The sequence below is a fragment of the Schistocerca serialis genome, chromosome 9 (assembly GCF_023864345.2).
Source record: "Schistocerca serialis cubense isolate TAMUIC-IGC-003099 chromosome 9, iqSchSeri2.2, whole genome shotgun sequence".
Classification (NCBI taxonomy): Eukaryota; Metazoa; Arthropoda; class Insecta; order Orthoptera; family Acrididae; genus Schistocerca; species Schistocerca serialis.
This window is the reverse complement of record NC_064646.1, coordinates 53,346,607-53,365,891: the sequence shown is the minus strand read 5'-3', so window position 1 is coordinate 53,365,891 and position 19,285 is coordinate 53,346,607. Positions and strand designations below refer to the sequence as shown.

The following is a 19,285-nucleotide window of genomic DNA, read 5'->3' as shown; positions in this document are numbered from 1 at the left end:
GCGTCCCTGATATGCTCAATAATGTTCGTGTCTGGGGATTTTGGTGGCCAGCAGAAGAGTTTAAACTCAGAAGAGTGTTCCTGGCGCCCCTCACTAGGAATTCTGGACGTGTGGAGTGTCGCATTGTCCCGCCGGAATCGCCCCAATCCGTCGGAATGCACAATGGACATGAATGGATGCTTGTTATCAGACAGGATGCTTACGTACGCGTCACCTGTCAGAGTCGTATCTAGATGTATCAAACTGTACACACCCCACTCCATTACAGAGCCTCCACCACCTTCGACGGTCCCCTGCTGACATGCAGAGTCCACGGATTCATGAGGTTGTCTCCATACCCGTACACGTCCATCCACACTTTGAAACGAGACTTCTCCGACCAGGCAACACGTTTCTAGTCATCAACAACCCAGCGCCGCTGTTGACGGGCCCAGGTTAGGCGTAAAGCTTTGTGTCGTGCAGTCATCAAGGGTGCACGAGTGGGTCTTCGGCTCCGAAAGCAGATGTCGATTATGTTTCGTTGGATGGTTCGCGTGCTGACGCTTGTCGATGGTGCTGCATTGAAATCTGCAGTAATGAGCGGAAGGGTTGCACTTTTGTCACGTTGATCGATTCTCTTCAGTCGTCGTTGGTCCCATTCTTCCAGGATGTTTTCCCGGCTGCAGCGGCGTCGGAGATTTGATGTTTTACCGGATTTCCGATATTCAAGGAACATTCGTGAAATAGTCGTAGGGGAATATCCCCGCCTTATCGCTACCCCGGAGAAGGTGTGTTTCATCGTTCGTAAAACCTGCAAAGAAGTCAACGCTACCATCTGACGATGACCTGAAGCCCTAAGCTAGTAGTGCTACAACAAATTAAAAAAGCTTGTGCCTGGTTGCAGTATTTCCTAAAGTGTAATAAACGTAGTCGCCAACACCACTCCGCACGTCTTTTCCCCTTTAACTCTGTACTTCGAAATTCTGTAACCAAATAACTTTCCCTGCCCAGTACGCACCTTACCAAAGGCATACGAATTTCGAAGTATTAAATAGAAATACTGTATGAGAAATATGATCAGTACGAGGGTCGATATTGTAAGTACTGTTTAATTTTACCCATCGTAGTCGCCGCTATGTTTTATAATAGTATCCGCTCAGATATAATTATTGTTAATATATTTACTCATCTGGTAACCCACTGCACCACTTTTTCACAGCGGATAAAGTTTAGATAAATGTCAGTTATTTATTTGGGAAAGAGTATTTGAATGTCATCCAACAGTTCACAGCTGTAGTCTACTAAACGCAGGAGTTATCGATTTCTTCTGTTACGGATACGTTCATTGTCAGAACTGTAAGAAAGACGGTCATTACAACAAAAAAGACGGCGTCATAAACGGCGACAACGATAAAGAACTAAAAGAAAGCAGTTTTCAGAATTAAATTTTCACTCTGCAGCGGCATGTGCGCTGATATGAAACTTTCTGGCAGATTAAAACTGTGTGCCTGACCTAGACTGGAACTCGGGACCTTTGGCTTTCGCAGGCAAGTGTTGGAAACATCCCCCAGGCTGTGGGAAAGTCATGTCTCCGCAACTTCCTTTCTTCCAAGAGTGCTAGTTCTGCAAGTTTGATGGAAGAGCTTCTGTGAAATCTAGAAGGTAGGAGACGAGGTACTGGCAGAAGTACAGCTGTGAAGATGGGTCGTGAGTCGTGCTTGGGTAGCTCAGTTGGTAGAGCACTTGCCCGCGAAAGGCAAAGGTCCCAAGTTCGAGTCTCGGTCTGGTACACAGTTTTAATCTGCCAGAAAGTTTCAAAAGAAAGCAATTGTATATTTTCTTCCCTGATACTTGAAAATCATATTTTATGGCAAATTAAGCAAACCTTTCAATGACACATGCAACTTATACTCTTAAAAATTGAATTACATATACGCGGTTCAGAAACTACATTCCTCCATCGGTTACCAGTAACTCAGGTAGAACAAATCATATAAAACATCAACTGTCTGCAATTAAAACACGAGGTTCATCTCATCAATGACATGTACGTGCGTATAACGCAGGCGCAATATCAGACAAGTAATTACCTGAAACTACTGAATTTTTGAAGTGGAGGTACGGTGCCCCGTGTCTTATTTAAGTTTTAGGAGTTAAGGCTTTCCATCGGTCCCCTAAATATTTTCGAGCGAATGCTGGAGTGATTCCTTCACCACACCCAGTGTAGCTCGCTCTTGTTCACCGCTCGACTACGTTGCTGCTCTCTCAAGACCTGTCTGTGTGCAGACGGAACGTTAAACGTGAACAGCACAGGCTGGAGTAAGCCTGATCGGCCCTTCAACACAGTCAAGATCTCTTAATGCAGATCTAATGTTACAGTTTTCCTATCCATTGTGAGCCTTTTAATTCTGCAGAGTGCTGCCATCAGGCAAGTGGAACGCTTCGGAACGGCTTGACCAGAACCACAGCTGCGAAACAACTTCGCAGCACCACTCTCCATTTAACTTTACTGTGAAGCAATTCTATTGATGTGAATACATGAAGCGTAAAAGCAAACCAAAAACCATAAAAAGTAACTGCATTCGCTGATAGATTAAATTTATTTAGCCATATCTCTTTACAAAAACACTGCGCTAGCGAACAAGACTCCATATGAGAACACAATTCCTTTGTTGATGTTATAATTACATTCAAAGGGTGGTAGTTAAACAGTGAGCATTACAAAGAATTATCAGTGTACAACTTCAGACACTTTTATTTTTATTTTAAACACCACTACGCATTTCGATTACCTTACCGACATCTTCAGGTGGATGACGGTATTTTTACATGACTGAACTTGTTTGTGACATAAACAAGTGTTTTCTGTTTAGCGGTAAGCACTATGGTAGGGGAGTTGTGTGTAGTCTTTCACTAGTGGAAACAAAGAGTCCATCATGGACAACATACTTGTTAATGAGTATTAACTCTGCCATTGCAAAGAAGAATGTAAAGGAAAAGGTGGCACATCTGCTAAAGTAGGACTCCTTAATTTTCTAGGAGCGATAAAAAATGCAAAAGAAGTTCTATAAGACTGATTTGTCTGGTATTTCAGGCTCTCCCTCCCAAATACGATTCAGTAAATACACAAGAAATACACAGAGCAATATAGTATCTAGTGAAAACAATTAACGATATGTCAGCGACACTATTCCTGATCACACAGCATCATTAGATAGTGTGGATCACCTGTAGCTGAAGAAGAACTTTTCGAAGTATTTATTATTGTTGTAGGTTTAGTCTAGGCACTTCAGGTCATGCATTAACTATAGTAACGACAATGAATGACAGAATGTAGTGATGCAAACTTAAGAATAACGAAAGGTACTTTAAAAATGGAATGGAATTGAAGGAACGAAATTATCACGCTAGAAGTACTGGAGCAGGATCAAAAGAGAACGGTCATATAAAGTGCCAAAGGTGAAACAGGACATTGGTATTCAAGTGCATAGAATAGATGGAAGACAGGAGACGGATAGGTTACACTAAAAGCAAATCAATAAAAAAACGAATCGGATAAGTGAAAGTAAATATATATAGTGAGGTCAAAATGCATTCGAATTGGAAAATTATTGTAAGTGTGACACGAATGAAACTACCTTAGTTAATGCATTTTGCAAAAGATTCTTGAAGTCTGCTGTTGACGTCGAGGAACCAATGTATGTGATTTAAAGAAAAAAAGAAAAGAAAAGCAATTTCAGCATTCGCTGTAGCTCTGCCAGTGTGTGGTGAAGATGTGAATACACCTGATACTTCAACTTGCTCCCGAAGTAGCTCATATTAATTTCACGGCTTATAGCAAAATAGCTCTGAGCTTACGAACACATGATTCTGGTTACGCTCGCTTCTAGTCCGCACCCATTATATTTTCCTTCCTTTATCCTAACTGATACCGAATCCACATGTCTGACTCTGTGTGGAGGCGGAATTTGGTTCGGTTTGTGAACATAATTTTTTGTATGCCCCTCCCTTCTCCCCCCTCCGTGGCTGGGTACACCCACGCTCTAGTCCATAACGTTCAGATGCTTTTGTTAGACTCAGGTAGTGGTCAAATGATTTCAAATGTTTTTGTTCTAGAGTGCTACACGTAAATGTTTAGGTAAGAACATAAACTGATGTTGTATATTTACTCTTCTAGAAAAAATACTAAACATTGCAGAAAGTCTTGTTCCCTTTTATCATATTATTTTTTTAAAATTACTATGGGACCAGACTGATGAGATCATCGGTCTCTGGGCCTACACACTACTTAATGTAACTTAAACTTAGGCTGAGGACAACACACTCACCCACGCCGGAGGGAGGACTCGAACCTCCGCGCGAACCGTGGCAAGGCGCCTTGGACCGCACGGCTACCCCACGCGGCGATATTATTTTATTATAGACCTGCCTTGCTATAATCTTCCCATCCCGTTATGGTGGCTAAATGTTAATAATGAAACATACGGAGTAGACTGGTTTTAGCAATCAAGTAGCAACACTAAGTAACAGAATCTTCAATAATGATTCAATAAGGTGTTCACAAGTGATTCTAGACTAACACACACATTAGTATAGGAAGATTGAAGGTATCAAAGCATTCTTTACTGCTTCAATGTGGATTTGCAGTGGATCTATACAGGACTGTATTACAAGATTTTAATAGTATAATATTTCTCTATGTTAAAAATTGGGTGTACAAGGTTGTCCTGTTTGTATCTGTTACCCAATAGATACTGGGTACGTTCTTGCTGTTTAGGTAATATTTTTTTCGCGTATGTAGCAAGTACACTGTAGAACATAACATTAACTCTGTTTTCGTGGAACACTCATTTTACGTGCTATCTTTTACACATTTGTTCACCAGTATTTTATGCTCTTTGATGAAGATAGTTTTTGTCTTATGATATCCTTGTATGCCTAAAACCGTTTCACTAACTAAATTAGTACTGCAGAACACCCACAGTTTATGTTTTCAGTGATACAAATGAAATTGCTTTACCAAACTGCAACTGAAGAGTCGGTTAGAGACTGTTATATCGACATAGTGTGCAGTTGTTCAAGGAAATGTCGTGAGTCTTTATAGTATAAAGGTTGCGTGGTCAGCGGCAACTTGCTACAGAGTAACTGCATTGCCTGTGTTTTCCTGAAACATGATGCAGTGCTCCTTCGGACATGCATGCACGCATGTGTGTGTCTGGCCGTGCGGCCCGCTGGGACAGCCAGATGGTGAGGCGATCACTCGCCATGAGCGGAAAATGCGGTTTCCAGTCCTCCCGCTCCGGCAGAAATTTTCATTGTCGTTACTCCATTATACAGCTGATGGTTGTCCATATTCGCAACGGCGAATACATTTCATGTAATTGCATTTACTTTGATTTCTTAGCTCCCAGTTATCTTTGTATCTGTATTGCACTGAAATTATATCATAGCAGTCCAAATGACGACGGTACGCAGTGTGTGTCTTATTTGGAAACAAACTTGTTCCATTTGTTCAAGGTACCGACAGTAAAGTCCGCTTTGGTCTTCGCCGTCAAGCCTGCATTCAGTGCTGCTCGGTTCTGTCTCGGCTTTGTTTTTACGGCAGCGTTAGCTTTGCCTTAATAGTGATACACTTCAGTGTGGATGGGGTTGCTGACGGAGAGCTGGCCGACATGCTCCTCGTGTGTGGGTTTACTGAATGCAATTTAAGGCTGGCACAATTGCGCTATTTTGAGCTGTACCGCAGCGACAGCAACCATGTCACTCTCCTTTAGCATCTGAGGGTACTGCATCTACATCTACATCAGCACTCTGGACTGCACTGATGGTGTGTGGCGGAGGCTACTTCTGGTACCACTAAATGATCCCCCCAGTCCCTGCCCACGCACGAATGGCACGTGGGAAGAATGATTGTCGGTAAAATGCTCTCTTACCTCCAATTTCTCGAATCTTCTCGCTGTGCTCATTTCTCGAGAAAGTCGTTATATTACTCTGTGTTCTACTTTATGGTGACTGCACGTTACAAGGGTTTTCACTGTTCTGAAGTTATTTTCACAAAAACAAAACAAAGGCAGTTGGTCGACTAAATCGATTAGATCATAACGACGTCATTACTCTGTATCGAACCAGGCATCCCTTATACCAGAATACGGTGATGAGCCAAAACATTATGACCAGCTGCTTGATAGCTTGTTTGTCCCCCTTTGGGACGAAATACCTCACTGATTCTACATATCAGGGATCTCACAGTTTGTTGGTGGGTTTGTGGAGGGAGGTATGTGGCATTTGATGTCAAAGCACAGATCATGTAATTCGCGCAAACAAAGCGCCACTGATCTGCGTACGGAGTCATGACGCCCGGTAGCTTCCCAGATTGGTTCCACAGGATTTAACATCAGGCTAATTCGGTCTCCGAGACATTAACTTGAGTTCATCATAACGCTCTTCAAACCACTGTAGCATGGCTGCGACTCCGAGACAAGGGCAATTACAATGATGATTGGTGACATCGTCGTCGGGGAAGAAATCAAGCATGAGGGGATGCAGGTGTTTCGCAGCTGTGACGGTGTCTTCTATTACAACCAGAGGTCCCATGCAAGCACAGGAGAACGTCTCCCACAGAAAAGTACTACTCCCGCCAGGCTGCGTCCGTGGCGCGCTGCACGTTTCGAGCCACCGTTCACCTGGATGACGGCTTTTGTGGAGACGACCACCGACCTGGTGTAGCGAGAATGTGGTCCACTCCAAGAGCTGACAAGATTCCATTGATCGACGGTCGAATCTCGACGGTTCCCTGCCCACTGCAATCGTAATTGACGATGCCGCTTGGGTCAACACGTGAACACGTAGGGGCCGCCTGCCGCGCAGCTCCAACAGTGTATGATGAACGTTGCACTCCGAAACACTTGTACGTGCACCAGCGCTGTGCTCTTTCGGCGGAGATGCCACAGATCATCTTTCCTATTTTACAGGGCAGACCAGTCTCCGAAGTGTCGTTGATGTCCAACCAATTACAGCTTAATGGTAGTTTCACTGTCCTTGTACCTCTTTTTTAGATACTCGTTCACAGGATCCGCGCAATAATAATGTGTCCTCTGTCAGTTCGCTTGTCTGAACGGATTTCTCCATTCGCAGCCGTTACCTTCGCTAGGGTGCTCCCCCGTCCGTGTCGGCTCCGCCTACATACTTCTGCACGTGCTCGCCACGTCACCAGGAGCCATCCAACGTCGAGGTTGGCTGTGCTCATAATGTACTGGCTTATCACCGTACTCAAAAAATATCTCGGCACAGCATCCAAAATTTGGTCCGTGCATCTCTGGTTCAGCCTCTATAAATCTTCGTTTAATTCTTTAGCTCTGGCAGCAGCCGTGTCTGCAGAATAAATTATGGAAAATCATGTCCGCCTATTGCGCATAACAACCGTTGTTTATAATTGCCCAAATACGTTTCAGTAATTTCACACACTTCTCATTTTATACATTGTTCGGTTCTGCAGGATCCTCTTTACGTTATCACGTAGTTAGTCCTCTGCAACGTTATTTTGGAAGTATCCGTTCTCATCGGAATGTCCCTGTGTCGTGAAAATACACATAGGTATACGATATATGGGTTTGAGGATCTCCACTCGAGTTACCTTTTGCTTGTTGCAATACAGAATGTTTCAGTTGCTGATATACACTCCTGGAAATGGAAAAAAGAACACATTGACACCGGTGTGTCAGACCCACCATACTTGCTCCGGACACTGCGAGAGGGCTGTACAAGCAATGATCACACGCACGGCACAGCGGACATACCAGGAACCGCGGTGTTGGCCGTCGAATGGCGCTAGCTGCGCAGCATTTGTGCACCGCCGCCGTCAGTGTCAGCCAGTTTGCCGTGGCATACGGAGCTCCATCGCAGTCTTTAACACTGGTAGCATGCCGCGACAGCGTGGACGTGAACCGTATGTGCAGTTGACGGACTTTGAGCGAGGGCGTATAGTGGGCATGCGGGAGGCCGGGTGGACGTACCGCCGAACTGCTCAACACGTGGGGCGTGAGGTCTCCACAGTACATTGATGTTGTCGCCAGTGGTCGGCGGAAGGTGCACGTGCCCGTCGACCTGGGACCGGACCGCAGCGACGCACGGATGCACGCCAAGACCGTAGGATCCTACGCAGTGCCGTAGGGGACCGCACCGCCACTTCCCAGCAAATTAGGGACACTGTTGCTCCTGGGGTATCGACGAGGACCATTCGCAACCGTCTCCATGAAGCTGGGCTACGGTCCCGCACACCGTTAGGCCGTCTTCCGCTCACGCCCCAACATCGTGCAGCCCGCCTCCAGTGGTGTCGCGACAGGCGTGAATGGAGGGAGGAATGGAGACGTGTCGTCTTCAGCGATGAGAGTCGCTTCTGCCTTGGTGCCAATGATGGTCGTATGCGTGTTTGGCGCCGTGCAGGTGAGCGCCACAATCAGGACTGCATACGACCGAGGCACACAGGGCCAACACCCGGCATCATGGTGTGGGAAGCGATCTCCTACACTGGCCGTACACCACTGGTGATCGTCGAGGGGACACTGAATAGTGCACGGTACATCCAAACCGTCATCGAACCCATCGTTCTACCATTCCTAGACCGGCAAGGGAACTTGCTGTTCCAACAGGACAATGCACGTCCGCATGTATCCCGTGCCACCCAACGTGCTCTAGAAGGTGTAAGTCAACTACCCTGGCCAGCAAGATCTCCGGATCTGTCCCCCATTGAGCATGTTTGGGACTGGATGAAGCGTCGTCTCACGCGGTCTGCACGTCCAGCACGAACGCTGGTCCAACTGAGGGGCCAGGTGGAAATGGCATGGCAAGCCGTTCCACAGGACTACATCCAGCATCTCTACGATCGTCTCCATGGGAGAATAGCAGCCTGCATTGCTGCGAAAGGTGGATATACACTGTACTAGTGCCGACATTGTGCATGCTCTGTTGCCTGTGTCTATGTGCCTGTGGTTCTGTCAGTGTGATCATGTGATGTATCTGACCCCAGGAATGTGTCAATAAAGTTTCCCCTTCCTGGGACAATGAATTCACGGTGTTCTTATTTCAATTTCCAGGAGTGTATGTCTAGTCCTGGAGATGATGACACAGTTACATAAAGCGGCTCACACAGAACCCAACGCTGCAGAAAATAAAAACTGAACAATACTGTCCACCGAAGATTGCACAGCTGAAACGTGATTCGACATTTAGAAGCAGTTGAACTTCCTGGTAGATTAAAGCTGTTTGCTGGGCTCAGACTCGAACTCGGGCCTTTGCCTTTCGATACCCCGCCGACTGAGCTACCCAAATACAACTGACGACCTGTCCTCGCAGCTTTACTTACTTCGAAACATCACAGAAGTTCTCCTGCGGAACTTGAAGGACTAACACCGGTGAAAGAAAGGCTACTGCGAAGATACGGCTTGGCCACAGCCTGGAGGATGTTTAGAATGGATTTTTATTCTGAGGCACCAGAGTGTGTACTCATTTGAAAGTACAGTTGTTTGCATAATAGGCGGGCCCGCATTGCCATAATTCACTATATGTATTCTTGTTGCTCAATGGACGTTATGTTTCACTTGATGTGAAATACTGATCGGGCAGTATAATACTAATTTGAGGCTGCATTTATTTCGTACTTCATGCACTAACTGTTGCTTAAACAACGACCAGCGTGCCCAGCAGACAGAGCTGACGGTCACGTTTGTGCGCGCAGGCGGGCGTGGAGATGGGCTACGAGCACCGCGACATCAACGGCGAGCGGCAGACGGGCTTCGCGCTCTTCCAGTTCACGATGCGGCGCGGCTACCGCTGCTCGGCCGCCAAGGCGTTCCTGCGGCCGGCGCGCCTGCGGCCCAACCTGCACGTCGCGCTGCACGCGCACGTCACGCGCATCCTCCTGGACCCCGCCACGCGGCGCGCCTACGGCGTCGAGTTCCTGCGCGACGGCGTCCGACACACCGTGCTCGCCAGGAAGGAGGTAATGAACAAATGCCGTGGGACCAGGGCCTCCCGTAGGGTAGCCCGTTCGCCGGGTCCAGGTCTTTCGATTTGACGCCACTTCGGCGACTTGCGCGTCCATGGAGATGAAATGATGATGTTTAGAACAACACAACACCCAGTCCCTGAGCGGAGGAAAATCTAAGACCCAGCCGGGAATCGAACCCGGCCCTTAGGATTGGCATTCGGTCGTGCTCACCACTCAGCTACTGGGGACGGACAGGAAGGAGGTGAGCGCCACCGTCTGCTCGACACTTTACTTTTTTTAGCTCATCGTCAGTCTTCTGACTGGTTTGACCCGTCTCTAGGCGACTTCCTCTCTTGTGCCACCTTCTTCATCTCTCACTACCACTTCCAACCAACGTCTTCCAATTACTTGTCGGATATATACAAATCTCAGTCTTCTACCTTTCCAGGCGAGAAGGTGAGTCAGATCCGAGTCGAATCCGCGCACCGGGTTAAATGCAGTAACTTACACTCCGGACAGTCTGATTGTGATTTTTAGGCGGTTTCGCACGCTCATTTAAGCAAATACTGGGCTAGTCACCACTTTCCACCTCAGAAAATACGGTACACAAACAATGAAAATGCGTATCACACAAAGGACAAAGTTAACACAATTCATAGGCAGTTGGAGAACACACTTTCCTCCCTCAGGTGACTAATGTCTGCGGCCACAGGAAGGGCAGCCGCACAGAAACTTAAATTAAAAATAGATGTGCCAAAACTTGACTACAGAGGACGCTGTATTAGATGCGATAAACGCTAACGAAAATAAGAATTCCAATCCCTGATTCTCCTATACTTTACAGTTCCCTCCAGTGCGATCAAAGACATTCTCTCACCTCGTAAGACGTGTCATAGCATCCTGCCCCTTTTTCTAGTCAATCTCTAACGGTGTGGTTGTCTACTGTGACCTGTGTAGTCGCCAACGTAAGTTAGACAACAACGTCAATATTATTATTGCTTTTTCTAATTAACATCAGTCTAAACTTAGTTTGCACGCCAGCCATTTTTCGATCCCTTTTTATTGACATACATCCTTCACTCAATTACAATTCATCCTAGTATTCAGCCGAAACCGCACATGACAATGGGTAGAAAGCTCAGCATTGTATGCAGTTCAAACTAAACTCCGTCCGAAACAGGCCTCGGAAGGCCCAACGCTACCGGCAGGCCGCCGTGTCATCCTCAGCCCACAGGCGTCACTAGATGCAGAAATGGAGGGGCATGTCGTCACCACACCGCTCTCCTGGCCGTATGTCACTTTACGAGACCAGAGCCGCTACTTCTCAATCAAGTAGCTCCTCAGTTTGCCTCAAAAGGGCTGAGTGCACCCCGCTTGCCAACAGCGCTCGGCAGACAGGGTGGTATGCAGTTCAAAGGTATATATTTTTTCGCGAATTAGCTGATACATTACTGGAGGAGCACGCGCTATCATCCTGCACTACAGGCCCCACACGAACTCGTAGTATCTGTCTGGCACTTGCACACCACACACCGCCTGCATTCGTCCGCCTGGAAAGCCAGTGACTCACTGCCTTCACAGTGCCCGTATGTCAGAGTGAGGGGAGGCAATGTCGCACATAAGACAAGCCACCTGATATGTTTCAAGTCTTTTCCAGATGTTTCTTTCTTCACCGACACTGCGGAGAAACTCTTCATTCCTTATCAGCTCGGCCTACATACTTTTGAAAATCTTTTTTTTTTTTTTTTTTTTTTACTATTGAGTCTTCAGTCCTCTGACTAGTCTGATACGTCTCGCCACGGATTCCTCTCCTGCGCCAACCTCTGCGTGTCAGAGTAGTAGTACCTGCAAACGATGCCCTCACATATCTGCTGAATGTATTCCAATCTCTGTCTTCCTTTACAGTTTTTACCTTCTGTACCTCCATTTAGTACCACAGAGGTCATTTCCTGATGCCTCAACACATGCCCTACCATTCTGTCCCTTCTTCTTGTCAGTGTTCTCCATATACTCGCATTCCTTTCCTCCCCAGAGAACCTCTTCATTCTTGGTCTTGTCCGTCCACCTAATTTTCATCCTTCTGTGGCACCATATCTCAAATGCTTCGAATGTTTTCTGTTCCGGTTTTCCCACTGTCCATGTTTCACTGCCGTTCAGTGCTGTATCCAAATGCACATTCTCAGAAATTTCTTCCTCAAATTAAGGCCTCCGTTTGCTACTAGAAGACTTATATCGGCCAAGAATGCCCTCTTTTCCAGAGCTAATGCCAGTTAGCAGAACTACTCAATTTCATCTACTATGTCACCATCAGTCATGACGTTAAGTTTCTCGCTGTTGTCATTACTATTATTGCTCATTACTTTCGTCTTTCTTCGATTTACTCTCAATCCATATTCTATACTGATTAGACTGTTCATTCTATTCATTCAGTAGAGCCTGTAATTCTTCTTCACTTTCACTAAAGATAACATGGTCATCAACGAATCTTATCACTGATATCCTTTCACCTAGAATTTCAATTCCACTCTTGAACATTTCGTTTATTTCTGTCATTGCTCTTCGATGTACAGACTGAACAGTGAGGTCGAAAGGCTACATCCTTGACTTACATCCTTTTTAATCCGAACCTTCGTCCTTGGTCTCCCACTCTTATTATTCCCCCTTGGGATGTTGTATTTTACCCGTCTCTCCCTACAGCTTACTCCTGCTTTCCTCAGAATTTCGAACCTCTTGCACCATTATCAACCGCAACATCAGAAGTGCCTCTATGGTGCCTTATCTTTCCTAAACCCAAACTGATCGCCATCTAACAAGCTCTCAAGCTTTTCCATTCTCTGCATATTATTCTTGTCAGCAACTTGGATGCATTAGCTGTTAAGCTCATTGTCCGATAATTCTCGCACTTTCAGCTCTTGCCGTTTTCGGAATCGTGTGGATGATGCTTTTCCGAAAGTCAGATGGTATATCGCCAGATTCGTACGTTCTACAAACCAACGTTAACAATTGTTTTGTTGCCACTTCTCCCAATAATTTTAGAAATTCTGATGGAATGTTATGTATCCCTTCCGCCTTATTTGATTTTAAGTCTTCCAAAGCTCTCTTTTAAATTCAGGTTCCTGTACTGGAACTCCTATCTCTTCTAAACTTACTCCTGTTTCTTCTTCTAGCACAACAGACAAATCTTTCCGCTCATAGTCCCCCTCACTTTACTCTATCCACCTATTCGCCCACCTAGTAGCAAGCCCATATTCTCCAGTAACTCTTTCTTCTACTCCTGCCTCTACAACCGCATTGCAGTCCTGCATGACTATTAAATTTTCATCTGCCTTTAGGTACTAAATTACCAGTCCAGAGACCTCATATACTTTCTCTACCACTTCATCTTCGGCTTGCGACGTCAGCACGTATACCTGAACTATCGTTGTCGGTGTTGGTTTGCTGTCGATTCTGATGGTAACAACCCTATCAATAAACTGTTCACTGTAACACACTGTCTGCGCTACCTTCCTATTCATAACGAATACTACTCCTGTTATACCATTTTCTGCTACTGTTGATATTACCCTAGACTCATCTGATCGTAAATCCTTGTCTTCTTTCCATTTCACTTTACTGACCGTCACTATGCCTAGACTGAGCTTTTGAATTTCCCTTTTCAGATTTTCTAGTTTCCCTACCACATTCAACCCTCTGACATTCCACGCCCCGACTCGTAGAATGTTATTATTTCGTTGATTATTCAATCTTTTTCTCATGGTAACCTCCGCTTTGGTAGTCCCCTCCCAGAGATCCGAATTGGGGACTACTCTTGAATCTTTTGCCAATGGAGAGATCATCATGACACTTTTTCAACTACAAGCCACATGTTCCGTAGATAAACGTTATGTATCTTTAATGCAGCGGTTCCTATTGCCTTTTGCATCCTCATGCCGTTGATCAACGCTGATTCTTCCGCCTTTAGGGGCAGTTTCCCACCCCCAGGACAAGAGAGTGCCCTGAACCTTTGTCCGCTCCACCGCTTTGTTTGACAAGGCCGTTGGCAGAATGAGGCTGTCCTCTTATGCCGGATTCTTCGGCCGCAGATGATGACAATTTTTATTCAAATGTGTGTGAAATCTTATGGGACTTAACTGCTAAGGTCATCAGTCCCTAAGCGTACACACTACTTAACCTAAATTATCCTAAGGACAAACACACACACCCATGCCCGAGGGAGGACTCGAACCTCCGCCGGGACCAGCCGCACAGGCCATGACTGCAGCGCCTTAGACCGCTCGGCTAATCCAGCGCGGCAATTTTTATTCAAAATGTAAGCGGTGGCGGATTTCGAACCCGGTACCGAGGACGTTTTGGTTATTAATCAAGGACGCAACAGCACCACATTTCTAATTCTTCGATTTATTCGTTTCCTGTTTGCACACGGACCATGATTCACTTTCATAAGATGTTGCGTTCCTAATGATCCAGAAAATTTTTTTCACAAGCTAGGACCGATATTCGTTGGTAATGGAATACTAATAGACATTTGTTACTAACAGAAGTCACGGCTGCAAAATAATAACACGAATTCTTTACAAACGAATGGAAAAACTGGTAGAAGCCGACCTCGGGAAAGATCAGCTTGGATTCCGTAGAAACGTTGCAACACGTGAGGCAATACTGACCCTACGACTTATCTTAGAAAATAGATTAAGGAAAGGCAAACCTACGTTTCTAGCATTTGTAGACTTATAGAAAGCTTTCGAGAATGTTGACTGGAATACTCTCTTTCAAATTCTAAAGGTGGTAGGGGTAAAATACAAGGAGCGAAATGCTATTTATAATTTGTACAGAAACCAGGTGGCAGTTATAAGAGTCGAGCAGTGGTTGGAAAGCAGTGGTTGGAAAGGGAGTGAGACAGGGTTGTAGCTTCTCCCCGATGCTATTCAATCTGTATATTGAGCAAGCAGTAAAGGAAACAAAAGAAAAATTCGGAGTAGGTATTAAAATTGATGGAGAAGAAGTAAAAACTTTGAGATTCGCCGGTGACATTGTAATTCTGTCAGAGACAGCAAAGGACTTGGAAGAGCAGTTGAACGGAATGGATAGCGTCTTGAGAGGAGGATATAGGACGAACATCAACAAAAGGAAAACGAGGATAATGGAATGTAGTCGAATTAAGTCGGGAGATGCTGAGGGTATTAGATTAGGAAATGAGACACTTAAAGTAGTAAAGGAGTTTTGCTATTTGGGGAGCAAAATAACTGATGATGGTCGAAGTAGAGAGGATTTAAAATGTAGACTGGCAATGGCAAGGAAAGCGTTTTTGAAGAAGAGAAATTTGTTAACATCCAGTATTGATTTAAGTGTTAGGAAGTCGTTTCTGAAAGTATTTGTATGGAGTGTAGCCATGTATGGAAGTGAAACATGGACGATAAATAGTTTGGACCAGAAGAGAATAGAAGCTTTCGAAATGTGGTGCTACAGAAGAATGCTGAAGATTGGATGGGCAGATCACATAACTAATGAGGAGGTACTGAATAGAATTGGGGTGAAGAGAAATTTGTTGCACAACCTGACTAGAAGAAGGGATCGGTTGGTAGGATCACCAATTTAGTATTGGAGAGCAGCAACAAGGGCAAAAGTCGTAGAGGGAGACCAAGAGATGAATACAGTAAGCAGATTCAGAAGGATGTAGGCTGTAGTAGGTGCTGGGAGATGAAGAAGCTCGCACAGGACAGAGGAGTCTTATATCCCGCTTTGACAACGTCGTCAGAGTGTGCCTCATTCCCTTACTGCTGACGATTTTTACTCCGAATCTGACCAGCGGCTGTGCTCGAACCCGAGATCTAGAGCGTTGTCATTACTAGTCAAAGACGCTGCTCCTACATCACATTCTCTTGTCACGAAATCTCTTATTGAACACAAATGAATTACAAGGTTTTACAAATGTTGATACATTGCTTAGGCGAGCATGAGTATATCCTTCATATTATTTACATTACGAAACGAATTAATTACAATATGATGACAAAAGGACGGACTATAGTAGTGAATATATCGTATCCATAGGAGCATATCTTTTTGAACATTTTTATGCTACTGTATGATTAATATATTGGTATATCTTGCTTGAAGTAATTTTAGATGTAAATCAACAGAATTGCTACAGGATTTAAACTTTTTCCTGGAGTAATAATTTCACGTCTATTACAAAAAAATGAATAAATAGTATTTGTTTCATTGATATTAGAATTTTTTGTACATGAAAGTGATGTGTCCAATTTTTATTTATTAAACAGTATTCATATGAAATTAAACTTTAGACGCAAAAGATACAATTGCCTTATCTCATACTTAAAAAGTAATAATAATGAAAATAAAAGTCGAAGTTACTTGAAACAATGGTTTGTCTTTGTCACATTGTCCTGTATGGTCTCAAAACAGTCTGTATTGTAAGCCTCTTTCCTTCGTAACGTAACATGATTTTTCCAGCAATCTTGTTCCATGAATTGATCGTATTACAGACTCTAATGCATACTCTTCATCGTAATTTTACCTTTATTAACCTGTCTTGAGTGTAACACGCATAATTGTACACTGACGTTCCATATCTGTTTTCTAGACGAGATTTAAGGCTGCAAAGCTGCAATCGCAAACAGCCCGGAAATTTCCGTACATCTGTGGCTTTTAGTGTGGGTGGAAAAAGATGTCGAGTGTCCACCAAGCCAGGCAAGTGCATTCTGTTCCCGAGGATGACTGGCTGACAGGACTAAATGTTCAAAATATAGTCGTGGAGCTGCTCGGCGGCCGCGAAACCGAGGAGTCGGCCGGCAGCCCTCGTGGACTGTCGCGGTCCTCTGCTCTACGGCCCTTTTGGGTACAGACGATGTTCTGAAGTTTTCATATAACTGTTTCCCAACTGACTTTCGACTGTTCGGTGACCGTGAAAACTTATATCTTTTTCTTTTAAGATAAGTATCGACCCATGCTGAAACACCCATATTAGTACGTAGTTTAGCGACCACGTCTCCACAGGCGGAAATGCAGGTGCTGATTCTGGCATCGGGTCGATCGCACAGATGGCGAGCACTGTCTTGGGATACGTTACGTCACGCCTGCTCGGCCTGTTCACGTAGCTCTGTAAGAGTTGGTTAGTTAACGAATCGCATGAGGCACTTCTCGTTCCATCATATCCCACACATGCTCGATTGGAGGTAAGTCAGGAGATCGTGATGGTCAGGGAACGCACGTCTTGCAAAGCACGTTGAGTTCATGGGCAGTGTGTGGGCGAGCATTATCCTACTGGAACAACAAACATATCACCCGCCTGTTGCAAGAACGGCAGAAGAATGAGTCTACCAACTTTCTGCACGTACCGGGCACTGGTTACCGTCCCCTCCAGACACAGCTAAAGGTGAACGAGAGCTCCAGCTTATCGCAACACAGATCATAAAGGGCCAATGTGTCTCAGACGAATGCACTTTAACCAGGCCTACGTCGCACGCGCAAACGACGATCACTTGCGTTTAGGCAGAATCTGCTTTTATCTCTGAAGCTCACGGCCCGCCATTTCACGCTCCAAGTGAGCCTCTGGCGGCACCACTCGACCCGTACGCGTCGACGCTGTGGCCTGAAGGAAAGACGGGCTAGGGGTGCGCGTGCGCGTAGTGCCACTGATAACAACCGGTTCGCAACATTCTGTTGCCACGCCTGGGCTCGCAACCCCTCTTATCTGTGCTGTGGTAGCGCCGTACGGTCTGCCACTGCTGTCCTTACAATACCGGGTGTGAGAACGTTCACGTCACCCCTGATACCAGCACCGTTGCACAACTGACGCTGCACGTCCAACTTGTGCGTCAGCTCTCCAAATGGACCACCCCGCCACTCGGAAGGCAACAATTTGACCTCTTTCGAATTCTATCAGTTGGCTGTACTGCCACCGCACCGAGTCTCCTGCTGGTGAGCATCCCCTATGAAAGAGTACACACAGATGAGGCTCTGCTAGATATGCCGCCACGCTATCTGCTGGCAAATGACGCTCAAACCATTATCAGTACATCTACTATCCCCGAGGTGGCATATGCCGTCATAGAATCAAAACTACATCGCCGTTTTCAATTGTTCTAATTTTTTCGGGCAGTGTATAACTCCTGCTTTGATCAAGGAAAGGTAGGGCATTGCTGAACTTCGAGCCCAATTAGACGGAGACTTAATCGGCATTTCAGATGCTATACTAACTAAGACAATAATTGATAGTGAAGTCAGTGGCGGCTGTTTACCTAATGTTTGCAATTAACTCACAAACGGCTCGTTATTCGGGTGATGATTTCCGCAATGTTTTTGCTTGTTTACTTTCACTCGTGTCAGTTTTCGCCAATAATTCTGATACACCCCGTATACAAATACTGCTCTCGACCGCCTCTGGCGCCCCTGTGACCAATTCTGTCATTTGCACCTTAATCCTTCATTCCATACTTTCTATAAATGAACATTAATAATTATTTTTATGTGCACTTTTGGTCAATAAATATGGGAAAAATGTTTAAAAAATATTTCCCTTAATTTTTTTTAAGAATAATTTTTCTGTCAGTTTGCATATCTGCGGAAGTTCGTGTACTTGGTCATATTTACCGACATCCAAACATAAAAGTAGACAAATAAAAACCTTATAATAATAAACAAAAGGTTATGAGAAAAAAGTATAAGAAATAAAGTGCCTGCAGTTTACGATAAACTGTTCCGACAGTACAAATTAGTGTATTCAATCAGATGTCGATTAACGGGAGCAGTTTTTATTTTTATTCCACCAGAAGTTCATTTTGCATTTTTCGCAGGTCACGTACGTATATTGTTTGCAGTTGGGAATTTACATCTCGTTCTGATCTTGTTCCAAAGAGGCCAATACTTACTTATATGTCAGCACTATTATGTGCTAAATAGGATGTTTCAAGCACCAAAGATACTAAAACATGATCACCCTTCATCATTTTACGTACTCTAATTCAGAACATAAAATAATCACCACACACAGAGGGTATCATGCACCAGAGCAGCGAACGTATGTACGATGACACAAGACGTCACGTTATGTCGAATTTGGTCCACTCTGGTGGCAGATTCTTTTTTCCCCGTACAGTGTCACGTCTTTGTATATAAGCAATACAATCGGCTTTGTTAAGCTCTGACCGACAGCAAAGAAAATATAGTTCAAACTCAGCGCACTCGATCCGGGGGCAAGCTGGTTCGAATCCTGGTGATACAATCGGCTTTGTTAAGCTTTGACCGACAGCAGAGAAAATCTAGTTCAAACTCAGCGCACTCGATCCGGGGGCAATCTGG

The 19,285-nt window shown here is 45.0% G+C and overlaps 1 protein-coding gene across 1 annotated transcript in view; it reads left to right on the top strand.

The window, feature by feature from the left end:
• LOC126419355 (glucose dehydrogenase [FAD, quinone]) overlaps positions 1-19,285 on the top strand; it is an 84,330-nt gene that overhangs the window by 44,062 nt on the left and 20,983 nt on the right. Inside the window, exon 4 of the mRNA XM_050086541.1 lies at positions 9,713-9,976. Coding sequence (XP_049942498.1) covers positions 9,713-9,976 — 264 coding nt within the window. The remainder of the gene's footprint in view (positions 1-9,712; positions 9,977-19,285) is intronic.